General features: G+C 51.4%; 1 protein-coding gene across 2 annotated transcripts in view; it reads right to left on the bottom strand.

Moving 5' to 3' along the window:
• LOC107203820 (gamma-aminobutyric acid type A receptor subunit theta) overlaps positions 1-21,032 on the bottom strand; it is a 71,764-nt gene that overhangs the window by 46,964 nt on the left and 3,768 nt on the right. For both annotated transcript variants that reach the window (XM_015626258.3, XM_015626259.1), the window contains exon 2: positions 19,469-19,557. In XM_015626258.3, the coding sequence (XP_015481744.1) occupies positions 19,469-19,557 (89 nt within the window). The remainder of the gene's footprint in view (positions 1-19,468; positions 19,558-21,032) is intronic.

The raw sequence follows: 21,032 nt of genomic DNA, 5'->3' as shown, positions 1-21,032 counted from the left end.
AACATCCAAAACTTAAAGAGAATGTTTGAATCACATATGAGAATTTATGGATATGTAGTAGGGTTCTGTTTTTAAGGGACAATCCTTTGTCAGTAAGGTGAATGCAGAGACACCCGGCCGTATCTGTATACTTTATTTTTATCTCCTAATTTTCTATTAAACTTTTAAATTCTATAAAAAATATGTGAACCTCATTTTTCACACTGAGCCTTTCTGCCACGCAGTGCTGTTCCCTCCAAGAGTGCCCCACTGCCTGCCTGGCTCCCAGCCTGTCCCCAGCAGAGCATCCCCTCCCTCCCCAGCACCAGCCAGGGCTCTTTCCCCCACTGAAAGCAGCAGGCTGGGTGGTTAAAGCAGGGAGCACTGACAGTGGGGACACACAAATATTTGTCAAAGCCAGAGCCCATCCAATCCATTCTATCCATCCAGACATTTGTGCTGTGCTCATCGCCGTGGTGTCCGAGCGCCCGGGGTCATGCAGTGACTCAGAGCCAGGGACGAGCTCCAGACCTCCCTCCCCACTGCCAGCTCCAGGAGCAGCTCTGGGGTGGAGGGATCAGCTCCCTGCAGAGTCAGCAGGGCTCCTCCTGGCACTGCCAACTCCTCCACATCCCTGGCAGAGAATTTGGGAGGCTCCAGTGCCCACCTGCGAGCCCTGGGGTGTGCAGCCTGTGGTTTTCTGTGTGGGGCTGCCTCACAAACAAAGACATACAAGTCCTGCCTTTACTGCACCTCCTTTATCTTGGTGCCAGGGAAGCCATTTCACTTTCTCCAGCCCTGTTGTGAAGGCTGGCTCCCAGTCTGCTCAGGACAGGGATTCAGCCAACACAAAAATATGTCCTGACTCTCAGTGCAGCCCAATGGAAAACCAGGCCAGCTGGTGCCCAACATTCAGACTTTAAGTAGTACAGGAAAATAAACAAAGGACATCAATTCTGCCAATGTTAATAGCTTCAGGCAAGAGGGATACAAAAGTAGGGTATTTCAAATATGGGATAACGTCATCTGTAGATTTGTCCAGAAGAGACAGAACTCTGCATTTGTGGATCCGAGACAGGGCAAAAGTAAACCTGGTTTTAGAGGCCTATGCTTTTATCTGTGCCTTGCCAGTGGGTACAAAGAACTAGACTTTCTCCCCTTGAAGAAAAAGCTTCTGCCTGGAAAGGATTTGTAGGCAAGATCACAAGTGAGGGAGTGTGAGAAATTCTGCCACTTTTACCAGTGAATGGCACCCTCACACACCCCTGTTTCTCACCACCACTGGAGAGTTCACCAACATTTCAGCCTGAAAGTAGTTTGATGTCTGAGAATAATGCACTCAGGAAGTTGGAAGATGGCAAAAGAGTTACAATAAAACCTGTCCCTTTTCTGCAAGTGATACTTGTCAAATATAAACACAGCCAAGATAGAGAACAAGTTGTGCTAATCTGCAATATTTTCCCAGCAACCAGTTATTACTTTCACGTTTCATTTTATAATGCATAAACCCCCAGCACCTGGAGTCACGTTGCTAACAGAAATAACTCGGCACAAGCAGAGAGGAAAGGTTGTGTTTCCAAAGCTGTGTGTGCCTGCACTCCAGCCAGAGGTGATGGCAGCCTGGACTGGGACATGTCTCCAGAACTCAGCCTGGTTCTCACTGAAGACAAAAGCACAAAGCTCAGTGGAAGAGGGGGGTGATTACTCAGGCAACTGCCCTGAGCTAAGGTCCAAGCTGTCCCCTCTCCACTCCTACCCAGGGAAGTTAACACCAGATCAAGCCTGGGTTCCTCTGCCTTCGGATCTCCAACTGCAACACAGACACAGCCAAAAAGACTCCAGACCAGTGGGCAGGTGAACACAGCTCGATTTATGGTCCACTGAAGCCACATCATTTTTATGAACTCCAGCCAGCTCTTCAAGGTTCCTGCATTCCTGACCACGTGGACTTGGCACTGCTGGCAGAGCCAAGGTTTGCAGTTGCCGAGGGACAGGGATCAGCCTGAAAATTACCCTTTAGTCTGGACTACAGGAACAAAGGCATTAACAGGGTGTCAGAAATCTCACAGCTTCCCTGATCAACACCTTCCTGCATTTCACTGTGCTGACAGCTTTTCCTAGATATCCAAACCAAACCTTCTCTGCAGTTTAAATGTAGTTTGGTCTCATCATCCCCCCCCTCCACTACAGTGAAAGAATAAATCAATCATCCTTCCTTAACAACAGCTTTCATGTTCTGAGAAACCATGGCATCCCCCTCCCTCCCCCACCCATACTGCCTTGTCTAGATTAAATGCACCTGATTTCTTCAACCTCTCCTCAGAGGTCATGTTTTCTAAAGCTCTGACAATTAGTGCTGCTCTCCTCTGGCCTTTTGCCAATTTGCCTACATCTCTATTTTAAAGCCTGGTATCCACAAACCAGCCACTGAAGCAATGACACGCTTGTACAGACAAAAGAAAAAGCAACCTTCCCTGTACAGAATCCTCCTAAAACCACAGAAACATCTCCAAACCCGCTGCCTCCCATCCTGGGAGCTGCTCACTCTGTGTAGGAGGTTAGGGATGGCAAAGGGGCAGCTGAGCTCTGGCCTTTCCAGTGCATCACATGTGCAGCAGGAGAGAGCACAGCCCTGTCTCCTCTGGACAGGAGGAGAAATTATTCAAGACAGCTCTGTGCATGAGCCTCAGCATTCCCTGCCTGCACCCTGCCTGTGGCATCACCAGTCTCTGAGATCCCTGCAGCAGCAGGAAAGCTGCTTTTAGGTCTTCTGCTGAGTAAACAAAGCTAAGCAGAGAAAATTAGAGGCTTCAGTTACTAAACCTACATATAGAACAGGTCTGTGCCTTACCCTGCAATGGTAAATACCCATAGGCATGAGATTCCATCCATGCAATACCCTTCTCCTCACTCCAAACCCTCCAGAAGCTGAAGTGCAGCCCTAACAGAGCCAAGGTTGCCCTGCACTGTCTGGTGGAAGAGTTTCTGCACAGACAGGGTGGTACAGGCAGGCAGGGGGCCAGGTTTGCTGATCAAGGACCATGGCACCGCAGTGCCTCACTTGCAATTTCAGTGACCCCCAACCCAACAGGGCCAGCACTTGGGGCAACCTCAGTCTCACCACAGGCACCACCAGCACACAGCCCATCATTCCACTGCCAGGACTTTTCCCTTCACTCCTGAACAAGGCAGGAGCGTTCAGCATCCACTCATTCCTCCTGCAGAAAACAGCTCAGCCAGACCACTGCCTCTGCTTTGTTCCCAGCACTGAACCTCGGGGCAGCCTGGCTTGGTGTTTACAGCTCAGACCCAGGGCCCACGTCACGGCTACGTGCGGCCACGAGCTGCTTACACAAGGCCTGACAGACGTGGTTAGTTGGGAGCCAAGAGCTCCCAGGTAATTGGAGGTGCAGAAGGCGGCACATCCAGCACCGGGCTTGTCGCTGGCTGAGCAGCTGCTGCCAGGGTGAAAACATTCATCCTGTTCATAAATCTCCCTCTGGCCCTCCCAAAACAGATAGCCTTGAATCATTTTTCGGCTGATAGACTAATTAGTCCTGTGCTGTAGTTTTTTTGAAACCACCCCAAAGATAACTCAGAGGCCAGCCTGTTGTCAGGACACTCAAATTTACTACACTCCAGTGCAGGCAGAATGGAAATGCTTCTGGGTTTTCAGCACACAGGAAGACTGCAAGAGGAGTTCACAAATTGCTGTCTGCATAATAGCTGTGCTTACAGATCTCAGGACCAAGGCTCTGCTACAGCAGAGAGAGAACGTCTAAAAGATGCCAGCCCAGCAGGCTACACAAGCCAAATCACAATGAAATTTCCCAACACTGATTTTCCTGTTCCTTTCCTTTTATTTTAGCTTATGTACAGCATCAAGCACAAACTCAGTTTAGTTTTAACATTGCTTGAGGAACAAGAAAAGTTGACCATGTATCATGAAAGCAGAAATGTTCTGGGAACCACTTTCATCCAACATCTCTGATTTGCAGTGACATCTAGAAGCACTGAGTTCAGCAGGGTCCCTTAAGAACCTACTCAAACTTTTCCAATAAAATCTAGGTTTAAACATCCATTTAACACTTTCCAATCCTTTTTCCTGCTTGGTTTTTTTTTTTTTTTTTTCCCACTCTTATTTCCATGGTCTCTCCCCCACCCCCAGCCAATACTGTGCATTTCTTTTGCCAGGCTTAGCACCACAGCCAGAAGCATCAGACACATTCAGAGACTGATATTGAGAGTAGACTCTCCCTCTACTCCCAGCAGGTGACCCCATGGAATCCCTTGGGTTTAAAAGGGCAAAGCCCTCTGTGGCTTTACACTTTGGGGCACTGTTATACATTACTAGAAGGAGAGATGGTCTCAGGGCAAGTCAGCAAGGGGAGGAATAGTTTTTATGGGGGGGTTTTGTCACTGCTGAGGATTTCTCAGTGGGATTTTGGAGCTAAAAGACAGAGCCCTGGGCTCCAGAGTGTCTGGGGATGTCAATGCCTGCTCTTTCCCCATGGATTCATGGTTCTGCAGGGGCAGGAAGGATATCTACCACCACTGGTTCCCATGGGGATTGCAGCTGCTCTCCAAGTAGGTCTGGCAGAAAACATTTTCTTAGGTATGACAGGTTTCCTACATTTCCCCATTCTCCTTTAGGGAGTGCTTGGCCCTTTTTATACCACGGAGCCCAAGCACAGAATGAGATTTTGCCTAACTCTGGTATGGTTTCCATCCATCTACAGCACACCAGGCACAGCATCACCCTGTGCAAGGAGGATAATGAGGATTTCCAGTCTGTGCCATTCTCCTCTCCTGGCATTGTCACCTCACCCAGACAGACAACTGAACCTGAAATATTTATTTATGAAAGGGGAATACTGGGCACTTCCCAAGGAAAATGGCAAGTTGGACAAAGCTCTCACAAGGATGGGGATATCAGGGACAGCACAAAGGTGGAATGGAACATCTAAGGGAGGGTACAAGCACAGCACAGCTCTTGAGCAGATTTCTGGAACATCAAGCAATGAGGCTCCTGTTGAGTGAGGAACCAGGAGCCACAGCCCTTGCAGAGCAGGCAGAGCTGACCTCTGTTCCTGCCAGCTCTGCTCCCTGAGATGCTCTTTGCAAACACACAGGTTAACCTGGATAACAGCAGCCCCAGTCCCAGCCTGCCGTCACATGAAGCCTCCCTACGGATCTGAACAGTCACAGAACATTTTCTTGAGCAAATTGTGCCTGCTCCTGAGCCAGTGCTGAGGGATTCTTCTGGAGGAACAGTGCTTTCCCAGGGCAGATGTAGCACCCGTTCTGTGACTGTTCCAGGGGAGGCAGAGAGTTAAAGAGCACAGTCTGTGAGGCACAGTGGATTACCTAATCTATCTCATGGGTATTTTTAATAGATTAGTAGGTATTAGTGTGGGATATTGCAAATATCCCATGGAAATTTGGGAGTGAGAGAGAACAATCAGCTGGCTGCAAAAACAGTGTAAAGGTTGTCCCAGAGGGATTGAAGAATTACAGAGGAAGCTACATCAAGGTTGATTTTAGAAGATGTTGGTAGACAGCTACCCAAGCTGAATAAAAACAAGGTCTAAAGTGTACAGGCTTAAAAATGGAACAAAAGAGTAGACACCAAACCTGACAGCATCTGGACTGAGCCCAGTCCAGCAGAGCATCTGTACACACACAAACAGGGCTCTCAGCATTTAAAAAAAAAAAAAGGTACTGACTACTCAAAACATCATCTGTTCTTGGAAGAGACCTAGGTCAACATTCAGGAGATAGATTTTTAAAGCTGCTTCATCCTCAGTGATGAAAAGAGTCTTCCAACAGCTTTTGCTTGTGAATCTCCTGCCCAGGTGATGCACATGTAGAAAGGTCACAGCAATGCAAGAGGAAAATAAGTTCTTGGGTTTGTCAAGCTTTAATTTAGAGACACAATGCCATCACCTCACCAGAACTGAATCATCAACCTGGCATTGACCAGTGGGGCCAAGCAATCAACTCTTTAAGAGCACCTTTCCCAAGAGGACTGAGCACCAGCTCCCATCCATCCCTTAAAGCGCCCAGCTTGCCTGGCAGGGCTGTCACTGCCACTGGATTCTTTGCTGGAGCAGGGACACTGCAGAAGGTGGATCCAGAGCTGACCCTTTGGAGATGAAGGCAGTGCTCCAGCCCCCTGGAGGATGGGTCACCTGCCCTCCCTGTGTCCCTCACACAGACCAGCTCCAAGGTTCTGCAGTGTGCAGGGTGTTCCCCTGCTGGATCCCTCTCTGCAGGGCTGGCACTATGAAACACCACGTTTCTCTGTGTTTACACTGAGCAAATCCCAGGAAATCAGAGGCACTGAGCATCCCAGGCCTCTCCAGCTCTCCTCCACCAAGAGTAGTAGCAGGAGGCCAGCAGGGCTTGCCAAGCAAGTGCCTGTCGTAGAGTGACAGCAAAGCAACGCAAGCCAGGCTTCTCCTCCCCAGCAGCAGTGTGAAGCTTTGTACCCACGCTCAGCAGCCACCCCCACATCGCTCCACCTGAGAAGACTTCCCTCCTACCTCTGTCAGGATCCTGGCAGGCAACTGCATCTCTCCAGAGCCCTGCCAGAGCAGCTCTGGGGCACAGCCCTGCCTGCCTGGGAAGCTCTGGTGGACTCAGGAATTGTCCAGTCCTTCTGTTTTTATTCAGGCCCTCAGAGCTTGTGCTTGCCCCATCTTCTAGAGCCAGCCAGGGCACTGCCAGAGCCTCTGCTCCTCCAGCTGGGGCAGGCTCAGAAGCCTTTGGCACCCTCCTGCTCCTCCTTTCCCAGCCCAGCACCTGTTACTCTGCTTTTGAAGGGAGCAGCTCTTCAGAAAGGATTGCACACAGACAAGGAATTGAACCCCTGGGTACAAAGCAGGGTATTTAATCATGTACCAGAACACACTCACCACAGGCAGCTGCCCCACGTCCAGCTCTCCAGGTCAGTCTCTGAGCAGACCAACCCCCAGGACTCATCACAGCCTCAAAAACACTCTTTACAATGCCAGACATCCAATTTCCGTACCATCCCTGGTGCTACAAGGTCCACAGAGACACACAGGTTCCTAAGCAGGTTTAGACCTAAATCCCAAGTGCTGGGATCCCTCCCCCAGCACTATAACACTCCTCACAGAGCCAGGAGGTAGGAGTGCAGCAAAATACCTGGAAAACAACAGCACCAGCCTCCTCTTCACAGCCAAACCACCCCCAGTGACAGGGGTGGTGCTGCTAGAAGTGGGACACCCATCCCATCCTATCCCATCCCACAGGATCCAGCCACTCCCTGTCCCCACAGGCCACTCTACCCCCTCAGGTGGGGTTGCCAGCACAGCCCCAGGTGAGGTCATTTAGCAGTTTTCCCTGCCTGGCAGCTGTGGAAGTTTCTCCCGAGCTGCCCATTGGAATGTCTCACTTCTCACCTGCCCACTCAGGGCACAGAGGTGCTGACCCAGCTTTTCAGTGCTGGAGCTTCCCTGACACCTGAGCAATAAATGTTTTTCTCCGTGGAGGAGCCTCTCTCTTGTGTGCACTGGAAATATCCTCCCCCAAAGCAGCTGCAGACCTGGCCTGGACCATAGGAAGTGACCTGGCTGGGAAAACACTCACACTTTACCAAATGCTGAGCCATCTAATCCCCTCAGCTGAAAATGAGCTGAGCCAAATTAATTTAAATGGGTTAACACGAGCTCCTCTGTTCACATCAAATCTGTTTCTCTGTCTTAGAAGTGTTTGTAACAACAACTAAATACCTGGGTTTGGCATTTTTATCAAAGTGACAACAACAAGGTGTTTTCTCTTTTTTCCTCCCTGTTTTCAATTTTTTTTCATATGAGTTAGTCACACCTCCTCATCACTGTTTACAGACTCGTGTTTTTACAGGATGTAACTCCTGGATTGGATCCAGTTGGACATCCCCAGCACGTGGGGAAAGAACAAAAGGAACGAGATGGCCAGGTTGGGACCTGGTGCTAAACTTGCACCGTGCCCAAGGTTTATGCTCAGGGGCAGTCAGGACAATTTACAGGGCAAGTACTGAAAAAAATGGAGTGAGTCAGGCCTGAAAATATCATTACATTCATATTAAATTCATATCTCAGTTAGGAATCACGAGAAACAAAGCACACACATAAAAACAAGCCTCCCCCTTTCCAAATGTCATCCAGGGGATGAGAAGTTTTTATCCCTCAGTTTCTGAGGCTCTTGGATGTGCTTTGTTCAGGGGTTCCTGCTCTTTCTCCACTGTCTGAAGACAGGGAAAACATTCAAAATTCAGTGGTGACCAAGAACTGCAAGAGTTTAGTAGGAAAAAGGATTCTTTTGAAAGATTGCCCCCTGTGCTGGAGTTCCCATTATTTCAGTAAGACTTGATTTGCAATAATATCTGGGACAAAAGTTGCCTTTTAGCCCAGAACCTCTTTATTAAGACATAAAACTAAGTCCCATTTGCTCACCAAAATAATTGCTTTCACTCAGGATGCATGGATGAGTGAATCTTGCAGAGCTTTTACATATATATTCATCTCCAGCAATTCATCAACACAATAAGCACACATTATTAACTTGAGTACTCATCAATTTCTTTTTTCTGGAGCTTCAAATACTAGCAAGGAGCTAGTGTGCAATAGGGAAGAAAAACATGTAGGGGAACTTGTGATAAATGTTCTATTTTTGCTGTGAAAGGAGGATAAGGAGAAGAATTCAGCTCATAGCCTACCCTCTCCCTCACTTCCAAAAATTTCCTGCCAAGCTGAAATCCTTCTCCAGAGGCCAGGAGAATGGGCTCTCCTGTAGACCTTCTCCAGGTGACATCTGTGACCTGGGTGAGCTCCTCTCCTGGCCTGACAGCTTCTGATCTTACACCCAGAGCTTTGCCACTGCCACAAGCATCCCATTTTAATGCACCAACCACTGAACTGCCCAGTGCAGCTCTTGGACGTGGCTTTTCCCCTGGCACGAGGTTCCCCCAACCTGGAGACATCACCTGTGGTCCCACCAGCACCAGGCTCCTCAAAGGGAGCAGCGAAACACCTCACTGAGTGTAAGAGAGGAGTAAGAAGTACTCCAGGCAGCTGAGGGGATGTGTTTGGAAAGCTCAGCTGGCCAGGAAACCCATCCTGGCACCGCAGCACAGAGCTGTGGAAGAGGAAGGGGCACTTTGGTGCTCTCCCAGCTCAGCTGGGGTGACAAAGTGTCCCAGGAATGAGGCAGTCACTCTATTTCTTCCCCTGCTCTCGGGCTGTGTCACAGAGAACAGCCCACCGTGCCTTTCAGTGGCTGGGATGGCTCTGCAGGCTCAGAGGAGAGCCCCACATGGGGACAGGGAAGGCTCTGGTGTCCCCTCTTGCTGGCAGCCCCTGGGGGATTCACGACAGGAGCCCAAGAGTGACAGGAAGCTGACAGGAGTGCAGGACACCCTTCCTGGTTTTGCTACTCTCTGACATGGTCATACACAGGAAATATATTTTCTGCCACACGTAGCGGTTTTTTAAACATTTTGCCAATTTCAGTTTTTCTTGGAAGGGGTGTTGAGGAAAGTCCTTCTGCTTCATCCATGAGAAGGGGAACTATTTGTGAATGAGGTTAATACCCATGAATTAAGAGGTTTTCCTGAGGCTATTCCATGACATTTCTCTGCAGCAGGAAGTGAGCCCATCTGCCTGATCCCTCTGGGGATCCCACAGGACTCCACATCTGAAGGAAAGGCCACAATTTGGTGACCAAGCAATGGCCCAGAGCTCAGGAGGTGCCTAGGTCTGTTCTCACAAATAAAGAGAATAGCAGGAAGCAGAGCTTCCCGGTGCCATTCCTGGTGCTGCTGTGGGTTTTCAGCATCACCCCCCAAAAACTGCCCCCCTTTTTGGTGTCCCCGAGGTGTAAAATGTCCCCAGTGGTGGCCCATCCTCCCCCAGGTGGTGGGGAAGGTTTGTTAGTCAATATTTGCACAGCACAGGAGCCTTGCTGATATCTATCACACAGAGCCCCTAATTCCACCCGAGAATAAATGATATTTGTGCATACTCAACATCACATCCAGCTCAGCCCTGATCTGAGAATCCTTTTTGGCGAGTGATGATGTCCAGGGCAGAGAGAGCACAGCTTGATTTCCAGAGCCCAGGCTGAGCTGGCAGGTAGAAATATCTTGTTTTGACTGGTAAACTGAGCAAGTTTGACATGGAAACCACTGAGGGAGAATAAATATGGAACAACAAGATGTAATTTTACAGAGTCTCTCTTCCAACTAGAACTGCACTCGGAGCCATCCCAGGGCTGAATTAAGAGGTCCTGAGGTCTAGGGAGGGGAATTCTGGACACAGTGGGTTGGGCTGAGGCTCACCCCTGTCACAAGCACAATTATTTTACAGGACTATTCCTGCCCAACTGCAAAGAACAGGAGAAACAGGAAGGGGAGGGGGGAAAGATCAGAGGGGAAAAAAGGAGTTTTTAGCTGTGACACAGAATCAGGGATAAATGCCACAACCAGAAAAACAGCCTGTAGGAACGGAGTGATCAGTGCTTCCCAACCCAGCCTGAAATTCCTGCTCTGCTCAAAGCAAACAGTGGAGCTTCCACATCCCAGGGAAGGAAGAAGAGCTCTGCCTCCATCCATTTAATGGGGACAGGATCAACCCCTGGGTCTCCAGAAAAGCTGTTTAACTGACCAGTCTGTGCCACTGGGCTCCACCATCCAACTTTGCCCTTTCTCACCCGTGGGATGTGAATTCCTCTGAAAGACCTTGTGCCTCCATTAAACACATCTTTTGGCTTGTCCATGTTTCTGATCATGCTTTAACAAGTGCATGATATTTCACGTTAAATATCAAGATATAAAAACCTCCAGCAAGGGCTCTCTGCAAGAATGGGTTTTACAGACCAAATACTGTCAGCACCACCAAAAAACCTTCTCACATCCAGCCAGTCTGACACTGTAACAGCCTCCAACTCTATTTCTTTGAACCAGACATAGGTGAGAAAAGTGACATGCACACACAAAGTCTCTTTCACAAGGCACTAAAACTACAGCACATTCCTTGGCTTTTCTATTTCGTGTTGTGTGGATTAAAAATATTTCTCTGCCTAACTGGGATACTGGGAGTTTTAGGGGATGAACAATGCAGGTATGTAAAGCTGCTCTGATGAACAGCTCCAGGCTGGTGGGAATGTATTTTGAGTAATCAAAAGGACTTCTACTAATGGATTTTACACTCCTTTCACATTTTGCTTTCAGTGGCAGTCCCTGGAAGGCAAGTTTATGGCAGGAATAGTCTCAGAAATGGTGAGTGTTACGCAGATGTTTGTCAAGGAGGAACATGGGTCCAGGTGATGTGGCAAACATCCTCCAGACAGGCTACAAACATCAATCTGCTTTTAGTCAGTTAATTAATTAGCAAGTATTGGAATTATTCTGCTAATGGGTTACTCGAACGCATTGCATCTTGATGTAAAAAATCTGTGACTAAGGGTGCAGGCAAAATTCCTGGAATAAAAGCTTAGTTAAAATGCTGATGACATCTTGGTTATAAAAGAGACTGAACCAGCCAAGGGGGAAAAGGAAGGAGAAGGGAAACCAGATTCATTTATCCCACATAATGGCATTTTGGGCATGAGGATCAACATATCCAGTGCCAGGGGAAGTCCACTGGAATGGATGACAGCAAAACATTATGTTCCCCACTGGGCACCAAATGCTGAAAAGCAGGCACACAACTTGCTCACACACCCAGGGTCAGTGCTGGGCTGAAATTCAGGGGAACTCATCTCCATTGCTGTCTTCCCCCAAAACTGCCTCCACTGCCCTGTGCCAGAGATCCCTGTCTCTAAAGGAGGATAATAAGTATGACCACACATGAATGCACAAGGGTGTTCAGTGTGCAGCAAGAGGTTCACAAGCTCTGTCACACTGGAGGAAGGGACTGGTCTAATATCCTAAAATATTGCCCTCAAGAACAAAATCAGGAGGAAAGCAAAATGGATGGAGGTCAGGTGGAAGGATGCCCACTGCTGAATGGATGTTATAGACCCAGTTCTTAATTAACCTGCCCACAGCATCCTTGCTTTTCCTTGACTGATAGAGGATGGATTTGCAGGAGGGCAGGGCTGACAGTGGGGTCCCTGCCTGCCCTGCAGTGAGTGAGGGGGAAGCCCACAGGAAAGGGAAGATGTTTTTGTGGCTGAGCCCTGTTTTTCAGGACTGGGGGCATCACAAGTTCCTGCGTGCTCTGTCCTACCCGAGCTGCCCGAGCTCACGGATTTCGGTGAACTCTGTGTGTCTCTCTCTTGGGGCGCTGGGGCTGAGCGCTCACAGCTGTGGCTGAAATCAATCGGAGCTGTGCTCCAAACAGGCAGTGGCTGGCTCCAGTGCTGCTGAGCATCCTGGAAAAAATCCCATCCTCACTGGGCACCCCTCAGCAGGGGATACCTTTGGCTTCTCGGGGGAGAGGTGTGAACACACTCCCGCTGTAGCGGTGTACTTGACAGCAGTCATAAAAACAGCTGATGCCGTGTGGAGAGCAGCTCTGAGCACAGAGCAGCCAGCAAAGCACAAGTCCAAGATGGACTTTGGGTGCTCAGTCCCAGGCTTTGCACCAGACAATCACCTCAACCCACCCCCGTCAGCTGCTGTGGCCACCTCAGCTGTCCCCACTGCCACGTCCCCAGCCTGCCCCCTCTGTAGTGAGGGGGATGAGAAAAATCAGCTCCAAGTGTAAATGGCAGCTTGGTGTGCTCTGTAGGGCTGTTCAGGAGGAAGCAACTCCTGGACCTTGCCTCTGGTGCACCCTCACAAGGGAACCAAATACAGATCCCTGGAGAAACCCCAACTCTGGCTTTTTCTGAAGGCTTGTGCGTCTGACTTTGCAGCCTCCGAGTCCTTTTCGCAGCATGCATTTCGTATAAAAAGAGCAAAGTGAAAAAAATAGAAATTCCATCATGTGGCAATGTGTTAACATCCACATATGTCCCAAGAAGGACGGGATCCTTTCATTTCCTGCCACTTCAGTTAATGAAGTAAGACACAACAGCAGGAGGTTGTCATCTTCCTTCTGGATTAGCCCTAGAGAGGATGTGACCCATGGTCTGGAGCCAGAAGTCACATAAACTGGGGAGGAAGAGAGGGCTGCACAGCTGCAGCCGGTTTTACTGACCAAGAATGGCCTTTTCTTAATGCTCTTTATTCAGGAAGGAAAGTGGGACTGCTGCCCTAGTAGGTATCCACCTTTCCTTTGGCCTTGAGTGACACTGGGGTTTACAGACTTTCCAGACGGCTTCTGTCTGTCCTTCCTCAATGAACTCCCTTCTCCAGATCCACAGTTACCCCTGTGCTTTCCAACCCAGAGCTGCTCTTCTGCCCAGCCACGGTGTGGGGACAGAAGGGTGGTGTTTCCTGGTGGAGTCAGGCTCTGTGAAGCGCAGCATTTCAGGTTCACCCCTGCCCAGCTCTTGACAAGCCCTCCTGCGGGCACAGAAGGAGCTGTCCCTGGTGGGACACGAGCTTTCCTGCTAAATCTCAATTCCCTGCCCCAAAAGGGCTGGCTCAAGGCATCTCAGAAAAAAAAAGAAGGAAAATTGAACCTGGCTGCTCTGAGGTTTAAACATTTTTTGTCACAGAAGGGGAGGGGAAAGCTGAGAACTAACACCTAGAAGGACAAGTGAGCAGTTCCTGTGGCCCCCCAGAACGGCAGCCCAAAGAGCAGCACGCACTGCCCTGTTCCAGCCCCACAGCCTGGTCCTCCTGCAGCAGCATCACTGCTCTGAGATGCTGCCCTGGCAGCAGAGGCAGTGGGGACACAGCCCTTGTGCCAGCCAGGTCTCTGGTGACACCAGGGACCCGCCTGCTCCACATGCACAGGGGCCAGCCCTGCAGTGGGTGCTGCCGTTTCACCCCCCAGCATTTTAGGACAGGGAAAAAAACAAACCCCAGCACGTACACGATTTGGCTCGTTCGCAGAAATTTATGAATCATTTTTTCCTAAAATTTCGCTCCCCCCCCCTTCAGAAATCCAAAGCAAGCTGGCTGCCTGGGAAAAAACACCACCATGCAGTGGAAAACAGGGACGTTTTTGGGAAGGCTTTAACAGTACCAACAGCCTTGACCATGGAGGAAACCAAATTCCCATTCCTTCCAGCACAGGACCACTAAGAGCTGCTGTTTTCCAGGCACACGGGGCTGGTGGGCCAGGGAAATAACACAAGCCCCCCATGCCCTGCTGCATCTGTGGCAGCCGGTGCAGCCGCTCTGTGTTGGAGCCCTGAACCACTGACGATGCTTCACTGCAACACTTTATGCATCAGCAATCATTTATTTTTACAATTCTGGCTTTCAGAGTGATGCTGTTACACAGGGAAAGGCTGAGGATTTCACCCCCAGATCCACTGAATTTGAAGTGGCTGTTGAAGAAGGAATGCTGGGGAAAAAACAGGACATGGGAGCAGGGCTGGGTGCCCAGGAGGGTGAAGGTGTGATGGAGCAGAAAAGCTCAGAGCAGGAGGGGCAGGGGACAGGAAGGAGGAAGGCCAAGCTATTGCAGCAAAGAGGGGTTTGGATATCCCAAAAGAGGGTGATGAGAGCTGGGAAGCCTCATCCATGACACAAAGCAGACGAGGAGCAGGACACAGGCTCATTTCAACCCAAGACTCCTTAAGTGCTAATTTTCCTTAGGGAAGTTTGAATTCAAAATGGGGCAGGGAAAGCTGCTGGATCCACAGACATGAAAACCCAGGATTTACTGTGCGATCCCAAGGGCTTCACGGTCATTCTGTTTTCACCAGGCATTCTCAGACACTTGCATACCCCCCAAGAGAAACACCAGGAACCCTGCACTCCAGGACGGCTGGCAGCAAGGAGCAGAATTTGCCCTCACCTTGCTTTTGGCTACCAAGACCTGCAAATGATGCTGGAAAACCATAAAGAGCCATCTGCTTGGAACTCTTGCAAAGTTTTGGGCTGGAAACATTGCACCAACAGAGAGCAGCTGAGTCACTGAGCTCAAGCGGGATCTTCCTGCCATTCCTTCATTGCCTCCTTCTCTACCCTGGGGCAATATGATCTTAGTTTGCTTTCTTTTCCTTTTTTTTTTTTATTTTTTTTTAAATTTTTTTTCTCCTATGGAGCTAATGCTTCTGAAAGTGAGTGCCTAAGAGCACTTACCAGAGCCAGGGTGCTGCTCAGAAAGCTCTCTCCCCACGGCTCTGATTCCCAGACCTTATCTGCAGCATTCCCTGCTCACCAGCTCCTACCCCATGGACATCCTGCTTGCCTCGTGGTGTAATTAATGTGCTATACAAATCACCCCCCAGACTGTCCCCAGCCCCCAGGGCCGGCTGGGTGGCACCCACCTGTGATTTGATGTCCCTGTGAGAACGTTGTGCTGTCCCAAAGAGCAAAACCCTCTCTCTGCATTCTTGCTGCTCTTGCAGTACCAGGACAAAGATCTCTCTCTCGGAGGCCTGGCTCCATCTTGCTCCTCCCTGCACATCCCTCCCGAGGGCTGCTCCAGATCCAGGCCACAACCCTGCCCAGACCCTTTAGACTTGTTTGCCATGACCCCACTGCTGTCCCCTCAGTCCCAGGCCCTCTCCTGTACCTGTGGTCCCCTCACGTCCCACCCTGGCACTGTCCCACACCTCTCCAGCATGGTGTGACCCTTCAGGGCCTGGAGACCGAGCTGTCCCTCAGGCTGCCCCCACCTAACCAGGGTGGCTTCCCCATGGAGTTGCTCCCAGATTTTTCCACCATCTCCTCACGGCTCCAGCTTTCCCTTTCGGTGTCCCCCCACTCAGCCGAGCTCCCCAGGTGAGCTCCCGGCCCTCATGGCCACGGCACCACCCCTGAGAGCCGGCCGGCTCATCGGCCTAATGGCTTTAAGGGGCTGGGAGAGGGAGGAGAGCGAGTGCCTGACGCTTCTCAGCCACTCAGCTCGGCCCAGAGCTAACGAGGCATCTCAAAATTAAAAAGTGAACTGCAATCCCCAGCAGGCCTGTCCTCCTTTTGGCATTAGGCGGAGTTCTCTTTCTCTTCTTTTTTTTTTTTTTTTAAAAAAAAGAGGACTGGGGAGCTGTGAGTTGTATTTGGAGCTGTGGAAGCACCCCATCCTGGGCAGGGTTGGGGTGCTGGGATGAGCCTTGAGGCTCTCTTAGACTGTGAGGGGCAAGAACTGCCTCACCATGGCAAGTGGTACATGGGAACAGGGAACATCCAAAGGATCCCAGCTCCTCCTGCTCTGAAGGCAGGAGTGGATGGAGGAGGCACCCCAGGAGGTGGAGGTGGGATGCTGTGAGGGTGGGGACACTGCAGGGTGACTGCCACTGATGTGGGAGCAGGATGGCAAGAAGGAAACAACTCTGCTGCAGGAGGGAAGCATGGGGAAAGCAGGCAGGAAAGAGCAGGGAAGGGAGGGAGGGAAGCCAGACTGCTTCATCGCGTTTGTGGGTTGCATTTCTCCCGTGGGAATCTGTCTGGGAAGGACCTTGCCGTGCCCACACCTCCACAGCACTGCCTGCTGTGACCTTCCTGTCCCCAGAGCCTCATCCTTGAGCCACGAAGAGCTGAAGGCTCTGGCTTTAGAGGCACAGCTCACCCTGGTTCATGGGCAGCTGAGTGGCAGCTGCTTTGCTCCAGTCCCATCCACTTGGGCAGGCAGCTGCCTGTCCAGCCAGACCCCCTGGTCACTCTTGGCCAGCTCTGAGACAGCTCCAGGACCTGCCTTCAGGGCACAGGGCTCCCAGCAGGACATGCCACCCCTCCAAGGTGCCACCTTGGCCATTCCCAGCTCACCCTGGCCAGTGTTCCCAGTATGACAGCACAGCAGAGGGGGTTTACACCCTTTGTGCCCAGCTGGAAGGCAGAGGAGGGGTGGCAGGACAGCCCAGGTGGAGCACAGGGCAGTCCTGGAGAACAGCCCAGCCCTCAGGATACTGGAATTGAGCTCAGTCCAGCCCCACACATCACTGAGAGACAGCAGGGCTGCACACATACAGCTCCCAGGGCTTTGCCCAAACTGTGCCTGTTCCACAGAACATCCAGAGCAGGAAGGGACCCACAAGGATGATCCAGTCCAACTCCTGACCCTGTCCAGGACACCCCAACAACCCCAGCTTGTGCCTGAGAGCAGTGTACAAGTGCTCCTGGAGCTCTGGCAGCCCTGGGGACATGACCATTCCCTGGGGAGCCTATTCCAGTTTCCAATCACCCTCTGGGGAAAGAACTTTCTCCTGAAATCCAACCTGAGCCTCCCCTGGCACAACCTCATGATGTTCCTGTGGGTCCTATGGATGTGGCAGCTATACACCACTTACTGGGGAGAGCTTCACCCTCTCCACAGCGGGACTGTGAATGGATCAGGAGCCACACAGGGTTAGACATGGCATGATCACACTGGATTTCACCTAGAAACAGGCTTCATCCAAAACCCCAGGGAACTGCTGAGCTGTGGGTACAGCAGAAACTTCCACCCCTTTCCCCTGGCCTTACACACCAACAATCTCCAGCTTCCAGACTCTTGTGTCTGCCCAGCTGGAAATGCTGCAGGAATTTTGCCTGGAGAAGCTTGGCCTCGGGGGAAGGAGCCAGGGTTGCTGATAGTTTGGGCTTCTCATGAGCACCAAGGTGCTCCTCCCCAGGATCCTGAGTAAAGGGAAGGACAAGAAAGGGTGAAAGGCAACAGTGAAGCAATTACAGGGAAGGGGGTTATGGTCATAATTCTATTTCTTTGCTTGAGTGTGGAGAAGTGCAGCTTGCACTTTGGGAATTCAGAGTAAAATCAAGTCAAATGCCACGGTTTCCCAGCCCCATCCATCCTGCAGCCCAGGAGAACGCAGTGCCTGCCGAGCCCAGCCCGAGCACCGCACAGATCTGGCAGGGTCAGCAGAGCCCTGCACTGAAGGAAGGGCTGGGCCCTGTCCTGGACACCCTGGGGGCCTGGAATCAGAAAACAAAAGCTGCTGGACCCCCAGCCCATGGGTCCCTCTGTGCCGTGGCTCTGCGTCACCTCCTGCCTCGCTGTCACAACCACCGCCGTGCCTTTGCACCGTGCTTCTCTTCCAGTTTTATGTCATCTCCGCGGCTCTCCCCCTCATAAAATGTGACTGCACCAATTTCTGTGATTGGGGCTGGCCAGGTAATAGGGACATTTCATGTTTGCTGGGCAGAGCCCTTAAATCAAAGCCAGCCATATCCCATGTCCAAAGGAGAGAGGGAAGATTTGGAAGCCCTGTTTGCCTGCAGAATGCTGCATCCAAAGTGTCTCCCCGCTGCTCTGGGTGACCTCCCAGGTGCTCCTGAGCACTGCAGAGGGATGGGCATCATCTCCTCCCCGAGCCCTCCCTGAGGCCAGGGTCCAGCAGCGCTTGGTGCCGCCTCCTGAGAGCCCCTGTTCCACCATAAGGAGATGAGGAACGGTGTTTGTGGGGATGGAAGGGAGTGTCTGCTGAATGGTACGGGGTGGTCAGTGCTTGGGGCAGGGCTGGGTGAGGTGTAGGGAAACCAGAGGTTTAGAGGAGAGATGGGTTTGGTCATGGGAAACAGCGATACACTGTTGGGTGCCTTCAAAACTTGATGAAATTACTGAGGATATTCCTCCACTCCCAACTTCTAGGAACTATGGATCAGCCCTGTTGGGAGAAAACTGCTCCCTTGAGCCAATAAGTAATTGTCCCCAGCCTTTCTTCCCCCTGAGAGCACAGGAATGAACCTTTTTCCCACCAGGGAAACAGTCCTGTGCAGAGGGACACCTTACCGTGTATCTGTCCTCCTGTGGGCTGAGCATCATCTCCTCATGAGGAGGAAATAGCATTGCCCAGAAAAAGACTTAAACCAGCCAGGCTTGGCAGACTGAGTTCAGAATCCTCAGATCCCCCTCCCTGTGCTTTTCCAGTGTCTGCTCCTCTCCGAGAAATGGACCTCAGCTGGACCTGAGAACACAACAGTGCCCAAAGATTTTCCCTATTTCATCCCCACCAGGCCCTTGTGATTCTCCTGCTTGCTCGCAGGACCCGAGGGAGGAATTGAAGATCCTTGCACCTCCTACTGAATGGCAGTCAGGCCACCAGCTCCCCAGGGAATATTTTATGCCTCACTGTTGCTGAGGGAGCAGCTTTGCAGGCCAACCAACAGCCCCGCCAGCAATCACCTCGACCCTCTGCAGGGAAAAGAGCCAAAATATCTGGCACTGGGAGCAGAAATGGAGGAGGCATGACTTGTTGTCTGTGATGGAGGAAAGCTTAGAGCAGAGGAAAAGCCGGGTGTCTCTGTTGTGGCAAAATATCCCCAGAAACGCCGCAGCATGGACAAGGCAGCTCTCTGCAGAGATGGTGATGGTGCAAGGAGAGGAACCAGAGAGAGGAGAAGGAAAAGCAGGAGGGGTGAAAGAAATGTGAGGGAGAAGGTCATGAGGGTGTGAGGGCTGGGGTTGGAGGTGTCTGAGGGAGCAGTGCCTGCCAAGGGGCCAGCACAGACACAGACACTGCTCGCGGCCGGCCCTCACCGTACCTCCAAAGTCAGGCCTGAGGCGGACGTCATAGCCCTTCAGCAGTTTGTCCACAATCTCTTTCACCACAGAAATATTTCCAGTGGAGGGGCTGAAAGACAAAAGAAGAGAGTTCTCATCATCCTGTGTGACACCAGGGGTCCTGGCCAGGTACCTCAGCATCCTTCACACCCCAGAACACCTCAGCCATGGGCAGAGCCTCTCTGCTCGTGTTTTCTGTCCTTGGCCCAGCTCTCAGCCCCCCACCTGCCCACAAGCCCCACAGAGGCTCCTACCAGGGCTCCTAAGCCATCCTGGGAGGTGCTCAGAAGTCTCAGCAGTATTTTGGCTCCTCTCCTGCAGCTCACCCTGACTCCAGGGCACCCCAAGCTCCGTCCCTTGGTACCCCTCTGGTGTGAGCACCTCATTGAGTACCCTGGCCACAGACCACACATTTGGGGTCTTCCCTGTGTCCTGCCCACAGAGGAGAGCACACAGAGGTAGAAATTGTCCTTTTTGCCCCCCAGGTTGTGCATGGGGCAGCTGCAGCCTCTCTCTTGCAGGTCTCACTCCCCTTCCTCAGCCAAGCTGGGCTCTTGCTCCAGGTCTTACATCACCCAGCACAAACTTGGCGTGTCCCAAGGGCCCCACTACACAAGTGGCCCCCACAGGCACCCCTGTTTCTCACTGCACCCAGGGGTTTCTCTGGGTTATTGAAGCAAATGAGAAAACAAAGCTCCTTTTTCTCCTACAGCCTCAATGTAGGGCTGATCTTTGCCATGTAAAAATTCAGTTTCTGTCACTCAGCATCTCTGTGAGTCCTTAGCAGCGCAGATCAAGAGGCAGAGACAGGGAAGAAGAGTCCATCTTCCCCTCTGTGTGCCAGAGCAGCAATCCTTTTCCTCCCAGCCCTTTAACCTGTGCACAGAGGGGGCAGATGTCCTCCCCAACACCAATACAGCCACTCCAGCAAGAAGGGATTTCCTTCTAAAATCAGTCCAAGGGCCAAACCAAAACTGAAGGTGGGAAACCAGAAAGCAGGGGATGCTAAAAATACTGGACCTATTCAGTGCTGCGGGGTATATCAGGTTTTGTGCCTGAATACCCAGCCTCAGTGCCACCCTCGTCCCCTGCTTTGCATGAGAATAGAGACCCTGCCGGTGACAACTGCTGCTCTTTGCTGTCACCCACCACAACAGCATGTCTCCCTGTCAACACCGCCTCCCACATCATCCCAGTCAACCTGGAAAGCTGCACCACGGCACTGCCTCTGCCTGCCAGCCCCGTGCCTGGCTGGACACCGGGGCATGTCCGTGTGTCTGCACACACACAGAGACACACAGACACACAGACACACAGACACACAGACACACAGACACACAGACACACAGACACACAGACTCACAGACACACAGACACACAGACAGGCATGCTCTCCGGGCTGCACCGAGGGTGTAGGGACTCCCTGCCTGTGCACAGACACAGGAGAGCTCCAAAACGTGCTCCGGTGTGTGTGCCTGTGTGTGAGAGCATCCCAGCCAGGGCTGGAGGTGGCTGGAGGTGGCTGGACGTGGCTGAAGGTGGCTG

This window comes from Parus major, chromosome 4A (assembly GCF_001522545.3).
Source record: "Parus major isolate Abel chromosome 4A, Parus_major1.1, whole genome shotgun sequence".
NCBI lineage: Eukaryota > Metazoa > Chordata > Aves > Passeriformes > Paridae > Parus > Parus major.
Note: the sequence above shows the minus strand (reverse complement) of the source record. Positions and strands in the feature narration are given on the sequence as shown.